The sequence below is a fragment of the Melopsittacus undulatus genome, chromosome 13, assembly GCF_012275295.1.
Source record: "Melopsittacus undulatus isolate bMelUnd1 chromosome 13, bMelUnd1.mat.Z, whole genome shotgun sequence".
Classification (NCBI taxonomy): Eukaryota; Metazoa; Chordata; class Aves; order Psittaciformes; family Psittaculidae; genus Melopsittacus; species Melopsittacus undulatus.
This window is the reverse complement of record NC_047539.1, coordinates 80,225-99,566: the sequence shown is the minus strand read 5'-3', so window position 1 is coordinate 99,566 and position 19,342 is coordinate 80,225. Positions and strand designations below refer to the sequence as shown.

The 19,342-nt window shown below is 38.9% G+C and overlaps 1 protein-coding gene across 2 annotated transcripts in view; it reads left to right on the top strand.

Moving 5' to 3' along the window:
- Positions 1-19,342, top strand: part of RABEP1 (rabaptin, RAB GTPase binding effector protein 1) — a 44,020-nt gene that overhangs the window by 22,846 nt on the left and 1,832 nt on the right. Inside the window, exons 5-17 of one of the 2 annotated variants that reach the window (XM_034068811.1) lie at positions 2,641-2,760; positions 5,195-5,330; positions 6,061-6,239; positions 7,122-7,247; positions 9,937-10,404; positions 11,622-11,726; positions 12,442-12,558; positions 13,814-13,912; positions 15,187-15,327; positions 16,000-16,189; positions 16,461-16,516; positions 17,138-17,218; positions 18,327-18,443. In XM_034068811.1, the coding sequence (XP_033924702.1) occupies positions 2,641-2,760; positions 5,195-5,330; positions 6,061-6,239; positions 7,122-7,247; positions 9,937-10,404; positions 11,622-11,726; positions 12,442-12,558; positions 13,814-13,912; positions 15,187-15,327; positions 16,000-16,189; positions 16,461-16,516; positions 17,138-17,218; positions 18,327-18,443 (1,935 nt within the window). Of the gene's footprint in view, positions 1-2,640; positions 2,761-5,194; positions 5,331-6,060; positions 6,240-7,121; positions 7,248-9,936; positions 10,405-11,621; positions 11,727-12,441; positions 12,559-13,813; positions 13,913-15,186; positions 15,328-15,999; positions 16,190-16,460; positions 16,517-17,119; positions 17,219-18,326; positions 18,444-19,342 lie in introns of both variants that reach the window. The other variant, XM_034068810.1, reaches the window with a different exon arrangement.

Below are 19,342 nucleotides of genomic sequence, written 5' to 3'. Positions count from 1 at the left end.
CTGTCACAAAACAGGCTCTGGATGATGAAAGATAATTGCCCTGGAGTTTGGAGACGTTTTATTGTTGCTGTTATTCAGAGATCTGTGACTTAGAAGAGTTTATGGAAGTAGATTGATGTTAGTTTGGCAAACTGTTAGAATGGAAGAAAAGATTTTAAGGATCACACCTCTAAGAGAGTCTGAATAACGCATTTTAACACAGGAAATGAGATGCTATGGCATCTCTTGCCACGTATGACAGTATCTTTATGTAGCATTTTTCAACATGATAGATAATATCATTCTATTAGAAGTTTGAGTGGAAAATTTAACCTCAATTTTGGAGTCTCAGTAATAACTTTACCTTCAAAAGCAGACCTAGTGACCAGCACTCATTTTGGTAGCAGGTAGAGGCTATTCAAGGTGCTTAGCTCAGTATCACCTGATGTTTAATCCAGATCCTTAAGCCCAGCCTTCCACGCACACATGCACCTTTTGTGTTTTTAAAGGACACATTTGCACTATGTTGCAACCATAGCTCAAACTTCAGCTCTGTTTACCAAGCACTAAAAGCTAGAGTAACTTCTGTCCTGGAATTTGATGCAGTTGTGCCTTTCCAGTTGGTTATGTCCAACAGTCTGATTCTGCTTTCAGAGACCTTTCTGACTGTTTCCCTGAACTGGTTGGTTCCAGCATGGATGCATTTGTTGCTCTATATTCAGCGTTGAAGTGTGTGAAATCAGACTGGTGATGAAATATTCTTTCAGTTATGATGAATAAAGGGGAAAACTTGTTAACAGCCCTCAAAATGTTGGCCTGTTGTTATTTTATATGAGCCAGCTCTAGGTAGCATTAAATTAATAGAACCGATACAATAAATTAAATATAAAATAACCTGTGAAGTTGAACTGCTCCCATCTGCTCTAAAAATGTGACTGCTGAGTTGCTGGCTGCAAGTGACAGGATACGTATGTATGTGTGACACTGTCACATGTCCCTGGTATTGAATTCACTGCATCATGTGATGTCCCTTGCTTTCCTCATGGATTTTTTTTGCACTCCTTGGACACACAAACTAGCAGCGACAGAATGTGACAGAAAGTGAATGAAACATGAAGCAATTTAATTTTGTTTAGTCTGCAGAATTTTCTTTAAAGCTTTTCAGAGCCCAAGGTGCTGGTAGTATATGTATAATGATATGCAATATTGTTTTATTTTGCCTATTAATTTTAGGTTTAGAAAAGTTGAGTGGTTAAAAATACTGTCTATTTTTCTTCCTGAAAGTCTTGCTCAGAATAGAGTTGTCAGTAAGCTTACCAGAAACTGAAAATCAAATGGGTAGCCTTTAAGACCTGCATTCTGTGAGGGTGGTGGGACACTGGCACAGATTGCCCAGAGAAGCTGTGGTTGCCCCATCCCTGGCAGTGTTGGAGGCCAGGATGGATGGAGCTTGGAACAGGCTGCTCTAGTGGGAGGTGTCCCTGCCCATGGCAGGGGTTGTAACTGAATGAGCTTTAAGTTCCCTTCCAAATCAGACGAGTCTGGGGTTCTAGTTTAGATTTTAAACAAGACATGGACATTATTTTTTAGTGGCTGCCTTTGCTGATAGGTTAAGAAGAGTGTCATTTTTTTGATGCTTCAGTTTTGGGATGCAGTTCCCAGCCTTCCCTCCCCTGCTGAGTTCCTCCAGTAGAAGAGAAAGAACAATTGAGTGCTCTGAACCTCCAACACATAAATCCACCCAAACTAGGTTGCTTAAATTCCTCATGGCTTGAAGAATTTTACTGTGGTGAATATATGAGTGTTCTGCTTGCTCTTGTGGAGTCTATGGGAGCTCTTTCCTTCACTTGGAAAGTTTTTAGTGCATCCATTTAGGAAATGGGGATGTCAGGATCACCCATTGACATGAGTAATCCTGATATTGAGCACTAAATGCGCTTTCTGTTTTTAATTCTTGCTATTTTTACCTGGCTGTTTCTCTTTTTTTTCCCCTTATATCAGTCTTCTCAGTCTGTTGTCCTGCTTTGATATATTCAGAACTACTCTTTGAGAAAAAATCATGGGGTTTTTGATCAACTGCTTGTATATAGTGTTGAAACAGTACAATGACACCAAAACCTGATGCTACATCAGTCGTAATTTTAAGTTGACAAATGGTCTTCTAAAGCAGAGCAAAGCTACACTATGCATTACTGTGCAGATCCTTTTTCTTTTATCTTCGTAAGTAAATTAATGGCCAATAACTCATCCTGCAGTTCTGTGTTACACTTTTATGTATGTTATGTGGTAGCACATTGCAGGACAGTGAAGGCCTTTAATAACAAAAACGAATGTATCTTGGAATGCCTGATCCATAAATTTTCTCCCAAGTATCAACAGTGATGGATTTACTAACGTTCTCTTTAAAACAGATATTCATGGCCTAATCCATACGTGGATTTAAAATTTAGCTGCCTTCTGTGAATGGAGTAATATTGGCCTGTTGTCATAGAGATGACTGCTGAACTAAATAAATAGCAGTAAGATGAGTATTGAAAGTGGAAGTTCAGTCAGCTGTATTTGTTGGCATAGAGATTTTTCTCCAAATGTCTCCAATAATGGAAACTGTTGTGGTGAAAACTAAGATAATATGTTATTCATAATTTATTGCCTTAACTTCAGGCCCAGGAAGATGCTGAGAAGCTCCGTTCAGTTGTGATGCCCATGGAGAAAGAGATTGCAGCGCTAAAGGAGAAATTGACAGGAGCTGAAGAAAAAATCAAAGAGTTGGAAGCATCAAAGGTGAGGTGGAGCTGCAGCTGTATCTGAATTTGTATCTTGCATCAGGCTGGTTTGATGTAGATAAGTCAGATGTTATAAGAGAGAAAAATGTGCTTTGTGAGAGTGTGTGTGCGCAATGCATCTTTTCTCCTGGAGCTCAAATATCATTTTTGGCTTAGATACGTTTTTCCATCTTCCTGTTTTGAGGGTTGTGTTAAGTGTGTGTCATCTGTGCTTAGTTCAAATGCCATGGCTTCAGGTCTGCTAGTAATAAAAAAGCAAAAGCTCTAGAAAAATAGCTGCTTTGGACCTCTCCAACAGCCTGGCCTTTAGGTTGTTGTCAGGCTTGCAGCCACAGGAAGATTTGCATTTGGCAAAATTATTGTAATCTACTTCCATCCAGCATCTGCTATATTTCATTTTCTAACGCTGGGCCTAAAACTGAGGGAGTATCACCAGGATTTTTATATCTTAACCTCAGATTCATAGAAAGGGATACTGGTCATAGCTGCCAAGAAATCATGGTCAGTGGTTTATTTAGCATTCCTGTATTCTTCGGGTATGTCAGAACCTCTGCTGAATTTTCTCATCAGCTCTGAAGGGTAAATAATATCTACAGCACTGTCAGATACTTGCATTTAATGGACTTTTATACAGAAATGAAGATGTCTGCTGCAACAAATCCTTCAACTTGAAAGTCAAATAGGCTGAAGTTGCAAAGTAACTTACCATGGGGATGTTTTTAAGATGCAGGAATAAATACCTTCCTTATAAATTCCTGAAATTTAGGAGTACAGTATGAATTCATTTAACAGTCTAAAAATATTTTTTGCTAGATTGATAGGCCATGCTTGAGTATTTTCTTTCCTCATAGATTCTTTGTGCTGTATAGGTCAGATTTTTGTCAGGTTGAAATGTTCCTAGGAATAACAGTTCTGCTTTTTCTCTTGATGCAAATAATACTTCCTTTTCATTGCCAGGATGAATGTGGGGAAGATGAGGAAATGTGAACTGTCTCTTGCTGGCTTGTTCCCAGAATGCTTTTTTGTTTTCTCCTTTTTTATCTTTTCTTCTTAAGAACAGTCTAGAACTTTCCTCAGAACTTTTCTGCTGAATATGCTTATAAAAAGCATAGGTCATTCTTGTGACAAGGCCTGAATAAAATTGATAGGGTTTCAGGACCAATTTATTTCAGAAACAAAATTGTGCTGGTGTCTCTGTCAGGCCTCTCAAATCTGACAGTGTCATTCTATGGCATTAGTAAAACACAACCACACAACTCTTGGAAAAAAGTGGATAAACACTTTGTACGTGGTTCTAATTTATTGGAAGGTTGGTTTTAAAGAAGTCTCGCTTTAGATGGTGATTCTTACCAAAGAAAATTACTGAGGCATTTAATTCTTACCTGTGGTCAACTTTATATCATTATTCCTTCTGTCTGAAGTTGCCAAAAGTCCTACTTCAAGTCACCTTTTTAGCTTATTGGGAAAGAATTGCTGGTCTGTATGTAGCAAGGAGACATTTGAGCACAAACTTAGGAAGTTGTGTAAGTACTTTAATACATGGTGATATAAAACTGCAAGATACTATTTGCATGATGTATATTACTAGGTGGGTATGAGAATGACATGCAGAATGAGCAGTGCATTTGACTTTTCTGTTGGTTCATCTTCTGAGCCATGTCATTTTCATTTTCAGTATCAAGTATTTAGCTGGATTAATGAAACAATGTGTTTCTTTTCTCTCCCACCTCACCTCTTCCTTCCTGTTCCTTCCTTCCCAAGGGCTGTTCCCTGGGAGTCAGATTTCTCCATTCCAAAGACATTTAGCAGGTAGAAGACTTGGTGTCCTAGGAGAGGAGAAGTTGTCTCCACCATCAGGGGCAAGACAACCAAAGGGTTGTCTGGGGTTCCAAGTTGGTGTCTGTGTCTGTGGTTGCTGGTGAGGAAGGTGAGCAGCAGCTCTGTGGAGCCAGTTAGGAATTGCCTGAAGGCTTTTGTTTCCTTTAAAATAAAAACTGTGATTGCTGACTCAGCAAACCATAAAACTGAAGAAAAGAGACCTTTCAACCCATTCCTTGCTCCAAGATGGGATCCATTTCTAAGAGCATCGCGTTGACAGATGTTTATGTAACACTCTCTTAAAATCTTATATTTCTTCAGCATGTCTTCATCTAATTGCTTTGCATTGACAGATTCTCCTGTCTTTTTGCAGCAGTCTTTCATAGGTTTGAAAACTTTTTTCTAATGAGTAATATATTCAGAAGTAAATGCGAGTACTGTTTGCACACTTATATATTTGCACACTGGTGGTTGAATATTTGTGATTTCTAGAAACAAACTTGTCCTTCAGCACCTCCACATTACCCAAACAGGAGATGTGGAACTTCTAACAAAAAGGAAATGCCTGAGTGTGGTCCTGCACTGAGATGGTAGATTTCCCTCTTTTTATTCAGGTTAAAGAACTGAACCATTATTTGGAAGCTGAGAAGTCATGTAGGACAGACTTGGAGATGTATGTGGCTGTTCTCAATACACAAAAATCAGTCCTGCAAGAAGATGCAGAGAAGTTGCGGAAAGAACTGCATGAAGGTATCTATCTAATAAGAATCCTTTGACTCTTTTACACTAAGGGTACAAAACCCAACATAGCTAATAATTCTTTTCTGATTTCTTATTTGAATTAGATTTAAGGAAATTGTGGGGGGAGGAAGCAGTACGTTATATGTGAAAGGCCTTAAAATGTTTACAGAAGAGTTGAATGTGGAGTTCTTTTATGATGGAGAAAAACAACAGCCATTCATTCTCTTGAGGGATGCTATTGAATTTCTGCTTAGCTCTTAGAGTACTGCAAGTGTTTTTAGTGGTGTCCTTTATTTATATACAGTTATGAGCATTATTTCCATAATGTGTTGATATAACTCCCTGAGGTATGTCAGTTTGAATGCCCGGTGGTGGAATGGATTCGTCAGTGTACAGTGCAGAATCGTTATAGAGGATTGAAAACCAGAACCTTCTGTTGAAATAAATGGGGACACAGAAGAGAGTGTTTTGAAACCAGCACTAGAAAAAAATCAACTTAGAAGTCATGAATGAAGTTAAGGCATTAGTCTCCTAATTGAGGAATCCTAAACTGTCAGTAATATGTCCCTAATCACAAGCAAAGTTTGGGAATTAAAATAATGTTTTATTTCATCCTGAATAGTTGTTGAGCAAAGACTGTTCTTGATTAGAACAATAATTACTTTTATTCATGAAAATGCTTCTCTTTGGAAAAGAGAGTAAAAATCCCAGATCAGAATAACTCTCTGTTCTTGAATAGTCTGCCATCTCTTAGAGCAAGAGCGACAGCAGCACAACCAGTTGAAACACACATGGCAAAAAGCCAATGACCAATTCTTGGAGTCTCAACGTTTGCTGATGAGGGACATGCAACGTATGGAAATTGTTCTGACTTCTGAGCAGCTCCGACAAGTAGAAGAACTGAAAAAAAAGGATCAGGTTACTTGCTGCTTTTGTCTTTTTTCTTGTTAATGCTGTAGACTGAATGTGATAGAACAGGTATGGAAATCACATATTGGAGACAAGTTATTTAAGTGTGTTACTAGTTCAGAAAATGATAGCTGACAGCTTTAATAGAAATTCTCCATTTGAATGACAGCTGGGAGTTCTAACAGAAACTTTCCATTTGTGCGAATAATATTAATGTATATAGTAACTTTAAAAGTAATTTTGCCAGTATCATTAAATGGAAAGGTAAAAATAGCCACAAGTTAATCTTGGAAGAAGAGTCATCTATGACACAGAGCATGTGGGCTAAGGATGTTAGGGTAGCAAGTTTCACTTAGGTTTTTCCAATACAGCACGTAATTCTGGCATAAATCAAGAGCTTCATTGTAAGTTAGCTTATGCACATAATTAGTACTCTATGCTGTCTCTTTTGATTCTATTTTCATATGTTACATTCCACCTTTTCACATTTAAACATTCAGGCTTGTATAATGTCTATTAATGGGGCCATTAGTGATGCAAATATGTTACCAGGTTCTGTGCAGTAGCCAGCATAACAATTACTTTTGTTACTTATTGGGTAATCCTTACAATAAGAATTGTGATCTAGGTAATATGTTCTTTGAATAAAATTACTTTAGAACATGAATCAGCCACTAAACTTGAAAAGTGGGTTTGGGTACCTTGGAAATGAACAACAGATTTGTAACCAAAAGAACCCTTATGTGATAAATACCAGGTTTTTAACCAAAATAGTCTTTTCTCAGTGCTGCCTTTGTAGCTTAGTTTTATCATAGAAACTATAATGTCATGACTACTACAGCAAAATTCTATCTCATTTATACGTGTTCTGCATTGACCACTGATTTCTAGGAAGAAGATGATCAGCAAAGGCTTAGCAAGAGAAAGGAGCAGAAGCAAAAAGATTCAGATGATGAAACAAAAGCTTCATGTTCTCTTGCCCAGGAGGAAACACTCACCCAGCTCTCTAATGAAGAGGTAAAACAAGTGGATAGTTCAAAGGGACTTGGAACACTTGTGCATTCCTCAGGGTGTTGATTACAAATACAAATGCCAAATTAATGCCCTTTATTCTCTGTAGCTTGTAATTCTTATTAAGCAATGAAAAATATTTGGAGTTGCACCTGAATGGATAAATTCTAATAAAGAATGGAAGACTATACTTTATAATCCCAAGAGGTACTGTTAAAACCTGTAATTTACCTTCTGCATTCTGGAAGTTAACTGCTGTTAAGTTCTCTTGGGATTTATACCCATGTTCTAGCACATCTAAATGTTCAGAATTAAACCAGTTATATCTGAACAGTCAGCAAGTCTATTGTATCAGCATTGCTAACCTACTTGTTGAATTCTGTGCTGACCTGGCACTGGTTAGACAAGTCAGATCATTGATTTGGGGGTTAGCCACTTGCATAGCATGTACACACCAGTATGATTTGTAAGTCTGTATGTATTGAGCTGTATCCAGCTGTGTCATTTCAGAAGTTTGGCCGCATCTGTTCAGCAGCCAAAAATGAGCCAAGCCAGTAGCTGGGGCTCTGCACCAAGCTGCTTGAGCTGTATTAGTAACCCATTCCAACAGCCAGAAAAAAGGATACTGCTGCATGTCATGAGTTAGGAGCCATTTGGGTGTTGTAGACAGTCATACACAAGGACAAGCTAGAATTGTGTGTGATGTTTGCCTCAGTGAAACTTGGGAGGAAGCAAACCCTATGACCACACAGGTTGGAACTTGGATGCACTATCAAAACAGGCAGTTACTTATCCTTTTCCACTGCTTTTTGCTTGCCTATCTAACAGGGTCCATTTTAGTTGTAAGTCAGAATAGGGGCAAATTAATAAAATAGTCTTGTGCTATAGACTTGTTTGGGGACAAGTCAGGAGACTTGAGAATTTGCAGTGTGAGCCAGTATTTTGCCTGTTTTATTTCTTAATATATATTACTTATTACTTTATTTATTATTTTACTGTTGTATCCTAAAGGTGTTAATTAATTATTTAATATATTTATTATCCTTTTTTAAGGGAAAAAAAAGTATGTAGCTCTAGAGCCTGTCCTTTATTCCCATCAATTATTTATAACAGTTGAGAATGCAGAAAAATGTTCAGAAGCCTAACAGTTGAACGTGGCTGAGGTCTAGCTCTACCCTCTATTCTACCATAAGGACACAGCTTTCTATTTCAGATATAGTGTTGTATACTCACACTTCCGTCCAGCTATACAAATGGGACATATTATGGCAAACAAAAGTTTTATCTTTTAATGTTTTCTTTACTCTCTTTTCCTAGGATCCTCTATAGTTTGTTCATCACAACATTTATTTAATTCTAGGAATTACACATAATGGAAGTGGTTACATTTTGAGAAAGGATGTATTTTTCAGAGTGGTTTAGATTTGTTTATGGATTGGGTTTAGTTGCTCTATTTCTGATGGTTTTTAACTGTGTGGAATGTGTTATACAGGTGGTAGTGAATCATTGTCAGTTGTATCTTTCAACTTGTCATAATTTCATTTCTGAGCTCTTCTCTGTTGAGCAGTTTGCAATAAAACAAATTATTCATTAACTGTATCACCAGTATGAAATTTTATATGTCTGTATTGATTTGGCTTTTTGTTATGAGCTTGAACTCATATATATACATGTAAGTATACATAATATGCCTAAAATTATTAAAACAGGCATTTACAACAGTCATAAACCCAGTAGTGCATAATATTTAGTTCTAAGTTAGAAACACCTATATGGAAGTACCAGCAGCCTGCTCATGTCTGCTGGGCCTATTTCAGAAATCGCTGTTTTTCTCAAGAGGTTTGTTCTCACTGTTATTTTTCTTTATATGTCTAATGGCAAAGTAGAAGTGCATAATATATTGGAAGGTATTTTGAAAGCAGTCTGATGCTTTTTAAATAAAGCAGTGCTGCTCTCTTTTCAGTGCTGCAAATACTAAAAATAGATCAAGAGACTTAATGTGCCTTGTGTACATCACAGGGCAGTTAGTGTGGCTTTTGCTATTGGCATTCCCCAGGATACCTTTCTGTTTAAGCCCAGGCTTTTCCCTTTTCTTTTTCTTTTATGTACAAATAATCTTTTAAAGAAAAATATTTATTTGTTCTTACAATATTGTGTCAGACACTCCAAGTAGAAGAAAGAAATAGAAGAATATCCACTTGTCTGGATAGAACAGATTATAAGCATATCATTCTCCATTTATTTTTATGTTACAGATTTTTGTTTTATGAAAAGACTTGAATTGCCTTTATGAAAGACTTTTGAATGGCAGTGGAGTGTTTGCTTTCTGTTGTGTAGATAGTAGGTTTAGAAGTGATATTATATCTCTTTAGTGGAAGAAGGGCCTTGTTTCATGTACTGGAAGATGTAAGGTGACCATGTCCTTGCTTGTCTGGCAGGAAGACAGATTCTTAATGAAAGCACTCTGTTAACAGAAAACTGGCTTTTTGCTTGTTTCTTATTTTCTAATTCAAGCTGCTGCATTTCAATTCTCTATCCTTTTCTGTGCCATCTTAAGCTTAGTGATCAGATGTTCTTGGCAAAGCCAATTTAGATTAGCCTTTACTGTGTCTGATAATGAGCGTCCATTGTTCCTCTTGTACCATGCTTCTAGAATGGAGTATATAATTTTTTTCTTCCTTGTTTTTAATTCAAGGTGCAGGTAAATAGCACCCATGGCTCAGTCCATTCATTGGATGCAGACTTGCTTCTTTCTTCTGGTGAATCTTTCAATAAATCAGATAATGATATGTTTAAAGATGGACTACGGAGAGCACAGTCAACAGACAGTCTGGGGACATCTGGATCTTTACAGTCCAAAGCTTTAGGATACAACAACAAAGCAAAATCTGCGGGGAACCTGGATGAGTCAGATTTTGGACCACTTGTTGGAGCAGATTCAGTGTCTGAGAACTTTGATACAGCTTCCCTTGGATCTCTGCAAATGCCAAGTGGGTTCATGTTAACCAAAGATCAAGAAAAAGCAATCAAAGCAATGACACCAGAGCAAGAAGAGACTGCTTCGCTGCTTTCCAGTGTTACACAAGGTGTAGAAAGTGCTTATGTATCTCCTAGTGGTTACCGCTTGGTTAGTGAGACAGAGTGGAACCTGCTGCAGAAGGAGGTGAGTACCCAGCACATGCATCTGCCGTGACCACCGCCTGCACGTTGGGGACTGTCTGCTAGGTGCAAGCTCTTCCTTATTTGCTCTACATAGAGTCAGCTTTACTAAATACAAGCTATTTTTGCCCTTAAAGGGGTCTGACAGAGGTAGCTGTTGATCACACAATACGTGGGAGGATGAAAAAAAGATAGGAGAACTCAGAGAAAAGGAGAAAATGGGAAGCTGAGGAAAGGATGTTACAGTGCAATGGGGGCTGACTGGGAAAGTGGAAAGATTAACAAAAGGAGCAGCGCTAAGAGTGCTGTTCTGTATGCCAAGGAGTTTTACTGAGGATTGTGCTTGGAGTGCAGTTTAGAAATGAGAAGCCAAGATATGCATGACACACAAAGCAACCACAAAGAAAGCTTCAGAAAATTGTTGGGGAGTTGCATCATCAAAAACCAATTTCTGAGAGCAACAAGCAGCAGATTAGACTTAACACTCTGCCAGTTTCAGGATGGGTGACCAAGGAGATTGTTGATTCTGGGTGTTCTGCCTGTCAGTTTTTCAGCAGCTTTATATGATGCCAATTCAAAGCTTGCATTTGATTTCCTGCTGAAGAGTATTGTGGGGCTCCTGTGGTTCTCAGAGCTGTGTTAAATCCTCTACTTTTGAGTATTTCCTTGCCCTGTTGAAATGTCAATGACACTTTACTCCAGCCCTTTCTTAGAATTCAGAAAAGAAATGCACTGCTTCCCATGTGTTTCTGGAGGCAGGAGCAGGGCAGGGTGTGTGAATGTCACCATGTGGGTGGGACATGGAGCATCAAATACAAATAGCAATTTAAGGTCAAACTTGACTTGCAGCTGCAGCTTTGATAAAGCTTCCATTTGTCCCCTTGGCCAAAACCATTACAGTTTCACACACTGAATGATGAACTATTGCACATCGTGGCTTATTACTTTAGTGCTAATAGAATCATAAAATAGTTAGGTTTGGAAAGGACCTTAAGATCATCTAGTTCCACCCCCCTGCCATGGGATTCCTGCCAGGCAAGCTGATATCCTGCAGGTGATATACATTATCCTTTACTTTTAGAACATCTTAATCTTGCCATTACATGATTCTGCTACTGTCTTTTATCCGTAATATTTTGTGATCACACAACACACCTGAGAGTACGTAGCACTCTGGCATTCCTTGAAGAACTTTATGGCGGTGGTAACTCTGTTCTTCAGGTGCAGAACGCAGGGAACAAGCTGGGTAGACGCTGTGATATGTGCTCCAATTATGAGAAGCAGTTGCAAGGTATCCAGATTCAGGAGGCCGAGACAAGAGACCAGGTGGGATTTCTCTTCCAGCTTTAGCAAGATTTGTGCAGTTATTTGAACTACTGAGGGTGCAACAGTATCCCATCTGCTGGTTTATTCATTGGTTTTGATTCAAGAATGTCAACATAGTTAAAATCTGAATAACTGCTAACATGTTATTGTCATAACCTGGTTTGCTGTTGGTATATGCACGTGTACGTGTTTAAGGAGTCACCATTGAGAACCTCTTTATCTGGTACTATGAGACCAAGCACTGCTCTATAAAAAGTGTTGTGCTCATGCTGAAGTCAGTATCTTTCATAATTTATATTCTAAAATGCTTGTCATGCATTAAATTCAATATATTTGGTAATGCAAGGACTGTTAACAGCAAAGGAAAAATTAGAGGACCTCATCCTAGAGACATAAAATGACTGTGAAGTATTGGAGGATATTTGTTTCCTGCCATATACTGAGGAGCATTTTTCAGATGGGTACAGAAGGCGTGAGTCACATTCTGCTTTGAAATAAGTGATGGAAGCTGGTTCAGTGCAGTTTGATGTCCTGTGTTTGGTGTAATCAGGGATGCATGGTGTTTCAGAAGAACAACAAAGGAACTTCTGCATTGCATAGAGGTTTGAGGGATTTTGTGCTTTGGTGGTGTGATGGGGTAGGTTATATTGGTGTTTGGGAAATAAGTGCTCTCCAAAAGAATGGAAAACTACATAGTTTTTTTGTACCAACACAGGTGAAAAAGCTGCAGGTGATGCTGAGGCAGGCCAATGACCAGCTGGAAAAGACAATGAAAGATAAACAGGAACTGGAGGATTACATGAAACAAAGTGCTGAAGACTCCTCTAACCAGGTACAGGCCTTTTGTAATCAATATGGTAGGAATCATGAAGTGATATTCAAAAATTATGTACAAGAACTCATCTTCTGTTAGATGTGGATGGGCTACCTGTGGTAGAGGCAACAAAAGTGAGAGCTTCTAGGGTTAGTTACGCTGCACTTGAGTCTCCCACAGTTTCTAGGTAAGTCTGACATGTCTCTAATAGTATGTTACCCAATTCTCACCCTGAAATTTCATCTCTGATCTTGAAATCTGTTACAGAGGTGATAATTGGAATTTGAGTGGGTTTGAGTTCTTCAGTGAGCTCTGTGTGAAATCCTCCAGACATGCAAAAGTAGCCCAGTGTTCTTGGTCACTGTCCTTGTCAGTAGAAGAGTGGTACTATTTGTACCACTTGCTCTCATCAATACTTGGCACACAGATAATGGTCTTGTGGTGAAGACATCCAGTTAATGAGTAGCTGAGCAGGGAGTACCAGTAGTTTGTCCAAAGTATGCACTTAGACTTCTTTGAAATAATAGCCCATTTAAAAGATTTTTCAGTTTGAGCTGTGTACATAACTCCTGGAACAACGGAGCCAAATAAGATGTGTGGTAATCATAGCTTTAAGCAAAATGAATAGTCATCATCTTTGGCCTATTAATTAGGGAAATGCTGTGTACAAGACATTGAATTTATTTCACTTGAGCTGGAAGGCTTTCTCTCGTCCATCCCACCCAGTATGGTTTTTGTTACTAAAGAAGCAGTCCTTAGCAAAGTCTCTCCTAGATGACAGGAACATGTTTGTATGTCCATTCTTTTGGATGGACCAGAGTGCTCTTAATAAAGTAATTCTTCATGTTACTGTTAAGCCTGTGGTGCTGTAGAATAATTTAATTGTAAAGCTTTTGAAGATCTGTGCTTTCAGAGAAAGGTATGAAAAATTACCTTAAAGAAAACACTGGAAACTGTGGTGGTAGCTCTGCAGACCCCATTCAGGATCTCTGAACTGGCTTACATTAAAGTCTGATTAGAATGAACTGCTTGTTTGTGGCTTAGAGTTTGGTAAAAAAGTATATATTACTGGTATAGAAGGACAGTGTCTGTTCTTACCAGCTTGAGCTGCATTAATGATTTACTGACTGAAGAACTGACAAGATTAATGGATTAGTTTGAGATTCCCAATTATATATTAATAATGATAACAAGCAAGAGAACTTCACTGGTTATTTCTTCTTCAGAATCTGCTTCATGCTTTATATCTTTGTGTGGGTTTTCTTTTTTTAAGATCTCTTTGCTTATGGCTAAATGTCAGAAGTCAGAGAACCTCCTCAATGAACTGCAGCAGGCATTTTCGCAAGCGAAGAGAAGTGTCCAGGAGCAAATGGTAAGACAGCTTAAGCCCAGAAATCACTTGAACAGCACTATTTGTCTAACCTTTGGAGCTCTCTCTGTTTGTAAAAGACTTTGTCTTGCTGCCCAGCCAAGGTTGACTAAAGAGAGCTGTGCATCTCAATATGTGAAGGTACCAGTCTCTGATAGCAAGTTCTGAACCTGTAGCGGTTTGTGGGTCAGTCTTACTTCTGTGTGTATGTGGATTGATTAATATGGAGATCACTAGTCAACTTCTTTTCCCCCTTATCCATTATGCACATTCTGTACCCATTCTTACTTCACCTCAGATCTGAAGACTCAATAAGTTTTTTTCAAGACAGTTTTGTAGGATTCATCACAAATAACATCACTAGTGATTTTTTTCTTGAGTTGGAAATGAGTGTTCAGACTTAAAATACCAGCTCTACAGAGGTTGGTATTTTATGTATATATATAATACAGGTCAGACTTAAAATACCAGCCCTAACACCCAGGAAGAGGTATGGGTGGGAGCTTATTTAAGGACCTTATTTTCCAGGGCAGAACAAGTTTAACTTCCTTACAGCAGTTCATTCCCTTCTGTATTAGGATTGTGTTTCTTCTTTTTTCCTCCTTCGCACAGCATTGTGGGGACTAAGAGCATTCCCATGAATCCCAGTACTGCATTTCTGGGGTCTGGGATAGTCTGTAGGACATCAGGACATTGCTTGCAGAAACATTCTGTTTGATGTTCTGCATCTGAAGCAATTATTCCTTTTAGAAAAGTTCACTGGATTTTTTTTGTTTGTAATGCAAACAGAACTATGTTCTCTTAATCCTTTTTCTTTACAATGGATCAGTTGTTTTGATGTTTTCCTCCAAAGACAATGGGAGGCAAATACCTGCCATGGGAAGTTTCAGGATGAATGTTTAAGGTTAGAATAACCTGATGCTGCAGCTAAGCTGTTCCGTGATTTTAGTATACACCACTGACAGTTCCCACAACCACATGTGATTCCCCCCTACTCCTCTCCATGAGCACAGCTACCTCAGAAGGAAACTGGGAGGCTTGACCAGACTGTGTTTATCACTTGCTTCCACCTGCCTGCCTGTACAGCTAAGATTGATCTTGCCTTTATTTCTAGTGCATAGGCCAGAAATATTGTTGTTCCACACATTTTGTTTCCCTTCTTTACGAAGAATATCCAATCAATTCACCAGACTTTTGAAAGCAATGATAGCAAATGGGGCATGAAGAGATCTGAGCATGACCCTAAGTGAGAATTTATGCTTTTCTTTGCATCAAAGGCTGTCCTGACACAGTCGAGGGAGCAGGTTTCAGAAGAGTTGGTGAGACTGCAAAAAGATAATGAAAGTCTTCAAGGAAAACATAGCTTGCATGTGTCCCTACAGCAAGCTGAAGATTTCATTCTACCAGAAGCAGCAGAGGTAAAACATTTTACAGTCATTACCACAAATAATACCTGTAACTGGATCTTGCTGAAAGAATCTTCCTTATCAAAAAGCTGACTCAAATAGCACAATGAAAAGTAACCTGGATTTTAACTCCGTATATCTGCAATGTACAAACTGATCCCCCTGTGCCATGAGCATGCTGCAGGGTGTGGCTAGATAATAAATGAATTAACTATGGCCTTAAAACTGCTCTGTTGTCAGCAGAGTGTGTGTTTATTCCACTTGAAGCTGCATTTTGCAACTTGGCACACAGGTGGTCAGACCTGTGGCTCCAATGTAGATACTGATTCAATAAATGATGCTAAGTCAGTCATTGCAATATCTGTCCAGGAAATAGAATCAGTAATAACCCAGAGCCTTGAATAATGATAAGCCTTATCATGCTTTTCATGGCCACACCCTTAAACTCAAGCTTGAAGGCACAGAGAGAGCATCATAAGCCTGTTGGAGTTGCAGATCTTTACACATTCTTCATTTACTAGGCCAAGCAAACAGTGATTTTGTTTTAATACATTGGTGGATGCTCGGGTGTTGTGGGACAAACCTCAGGGTAGCATAACATGGTCTCTGGCTTGTATGCTGGTAAATGCAGTACTGTGTGTAGCTGAAGATCATAACACAAATCTTTGCTAATCATTGATTCAGGAGCTCCGTGAGCTGATATTAAAGTACCGTGAAGACATCATCAGTGTGCGGACAGCAGCAGATCACCTTGAGGAGAAGCTCAAGGCAGAGATTTTATTCTTAAAAGAACAGATTCAAGCTGAGCAGTATTTGAAAGAAAACATAGAAGAAACTCTGCAGCTGGAAATCGAGAATTGCAAAGAGGAAATAGGTCAGCAGGAGTAAAAGTCTCCAAATAGGAATATTAGAAGTCATTAAGATAAGTGAAGACTTGCTTTGGTGAGAAGCAGACTTCCCTGGGTATTAAATACCACCCTTTTTTGACAGCAGGTACACGAAAGCTGTACAGCTGAAAACAAAAGTACAATTCTTTGTTTACCTTTGATGTAGCACATGCTTAATTCTCCCTTAAATGCTAACAGAAATATGTTCACTTTCCTGTGTTTTTCTTGAATTTAAGCCTTAACATTCTTGTTTTTCAGCTTCCATTTCCAGTTTAAAAGCTGAACTGGAAAGAATAAAAGTGGAAAAGGAGCAGGTAAGGAGCCCTTTCACAGTGGAATTTTGGGTTTTTTTTTTGTTACTTTGTGGGGTTTTTTTTAAACAGAGAGAGCAGGATTCTTTTCTTCTGCTAGTTCTGTCAGTGCCACTGTTGTCTTTCACATCAACCTTTGCATATCAGAGAAAATGAACTTGTTTTCTATCTGCACCCATGTAGCTTTTGTGCCCGTTTCAAAGTAAACACATAAGGTTGTGCCTGGAATGTTAAGGGACAGAATAGCTGAATTGATGCCCATATAGGACTGGAACACATGCATTGTTCTGTTACTTAAGAGCTGTTGGTCTGTTTGTTAGTCTGTAACTTCAACACTTTGTTAAATAATTCCTAACTCATATTAGGCTACCAAATAATGACCTGAATGTCAGGTCTGGCTGTTGCTCTCCAACCCCAAAACCAAATTAATGGAGAAAAAGAGGTGTCAGGAGGTGTTTTCTGTGTCCTTTGGAAAGATTATTTAGGTGTATTTCTGAGTACCAGGAAGCACTCTTAGGCTGTACTTCCTGTAAGGAGAGTCTGTAAGAAATTGAAATGTTGGGAGGTTTGGTTAATACTTTCTTTATTATTATTATTATAATATAGTTAGAAAGTTCTTCGCAGGAGAACATGCAGCAGCTGGAGAGTCTGCAGGAAGCAAAAACCACTCTAGAAGAACAGCTGAAGAAGGAGACAGCAGCAAAGGTAGTTGTGATGTCTGGCTTTGAGGTGTATACGCATCTTCTGTGATGATCAAACTGCGTGGTCAGAGAATGTGTGACTATGTAAGAATGAAGAAAGCAGCTTTTGAATGTTGGTAAGATTCTGGCAGTGAAATAGTGTCCACAAGATGCAGCTTAAATCCTCATCCCAGTCACTTTGCACTTGGATTTGTAAAGTGGTGGATCTGAATTGCTGTTAAGTTGAATCTCTTTGGGATTGGCTTCCCAAGTTAGGCTTCAGTAGCACTTCTACATATAGAAAACATCCTGACAAACCAAACCTGGGTTTGAAGCTTTGATGCTTTAGAATGAATGTCATTTTATTGTTGCTGTAGGAAGGAGCCCTACTTTGGCAGCCAGATACAGTAATTGTGATCAGATTTCTCTCTCTCTATTGGTTTTGGTTGTGGATTGTTTTTTTCCCCCATCCCAAAGACTTGTTTGACTAAAACTCAAGACAGCAAACTGGTTGTATATTTATCAGCAGATTAGTGCCCTTCATCTCTGGTCATTTTTCATTAAGACTCTGTCATGGTTTAAGCCCAGCCAGTAACTCAGACCCATGCAGCTGCTCCTCATTCACCTCCACCTTCTTCTTCCCCCCTGCTCCTGGAGGGATGGGGAGGAGAATCGAAAGAATGTGACTCCCACAGGTTGAGATAGGAACAGTCCTTGACTGGAGTAAATGTTACTTAGCAACAACTTCTAGTTATCAGCATTATTCCCAGGTGGAAAGTCAAAACCACAGCACTGCACCAACTACTAAGAAGGAGCAAAATGACTGCTACTGCTGAGCCCAGGATAGACTCAGAAGTCTGTTTTTTCACTTTCAGATCCTTGGACATAGTGCTGTTAAAAGACATGCGGCTTTTTCATACTTCAACCAGTCTAATGACGATGTTTGATGGGTATTAGCCCCTGATTTTGCAGTTAGGAAAACAGGTGTAGAAAGAGCAAATGGTTTCATTTCTTGCCAGAGCTCTGAGGATAACCACACTGCTTTGCTGTAGTATCATGCTTTAATCAGTTTATATGAGCTGCTCCTTTGTAATTCAGTTTAAACACAGCATAAAGAATCTTTTTCTCCTCAGGCAAACCTGGAACAGCTGGTATTTGAAGAGAAGAATAAAGCTCAGCGGTTGCAGACTGAATTAGATGTCAGTGAGCAAGTGCAGAGAGATTTTGTAAAGCTTTCTCAGACGCTTCAGGTAAGGGAAGTGCAACTAATTTGTAAGGTGCTGCTTTTGTTTCTTCTCCACAGCTGTATAAAACAAGAAGTAGCAGTTGTAAAGTTTCTTACATTGGTATTTATGAACTATTTTTAAAGGTATTGGTATAATAAACTGATCGAGTATTCCTAGGACAGTATTACTGCTAAAGCCTACTGGGGATTTTATTCTGATTACTTGATTCCAACCAGTTCTCACCATCAAAGATACACAATTACTGTACTAAAAGAAAGTGGAGAGAGCCATGGGTGATGGTACCTTTAGAACCCAGCATTTCATTGTCCATCTCCTGATGTCTTCCAGGATGTTACTTTTCATAGTAAATCATTAAGGTACATTTGAGGACAAAGTAAGAAACTTGTGCTGTTTGATATGAATATATGGTATAGTACTTTGTGTTATATTTACTGACTTATTTATACTATCTAAAAGTCTATTCTTGCTGTTGTTGCTGTTCACTATCCTTGTATTTCTTCCAAAAAGTGGAGCCAGTGTGTGGTGATGAGATACCAAGAGGTGGCTGAAGGAAGGAGTTTTGGCATCAAAGCTCATTCCAGTATGTCAGGCTGATCTCTCTATTAAGTGTGGAGAGCAGGAAGGAACCTGCAGTGTTGGTGTCTGTGGAGTGACCGACTGGCTCCTTGGGAAACCAGGAGAGATGGGTCTCGCCTTCAGGGTCTGTGAGCCCACCTCACATTGCCACTTACCAGCGTCCTTGCTCACAGCAGCAGTACTGAACTCCAGCACCGTCTGCTCTGAGTTCTTGGCCATTCTGCTCAGTGAAATTCAGCAGAATTAAAAATACAGCTTGTCGGAGACAAGTAGTCAGGTTTATTTGCAAAACTAAAATAAGGAATATAGTGAGATTGTTTACTCAG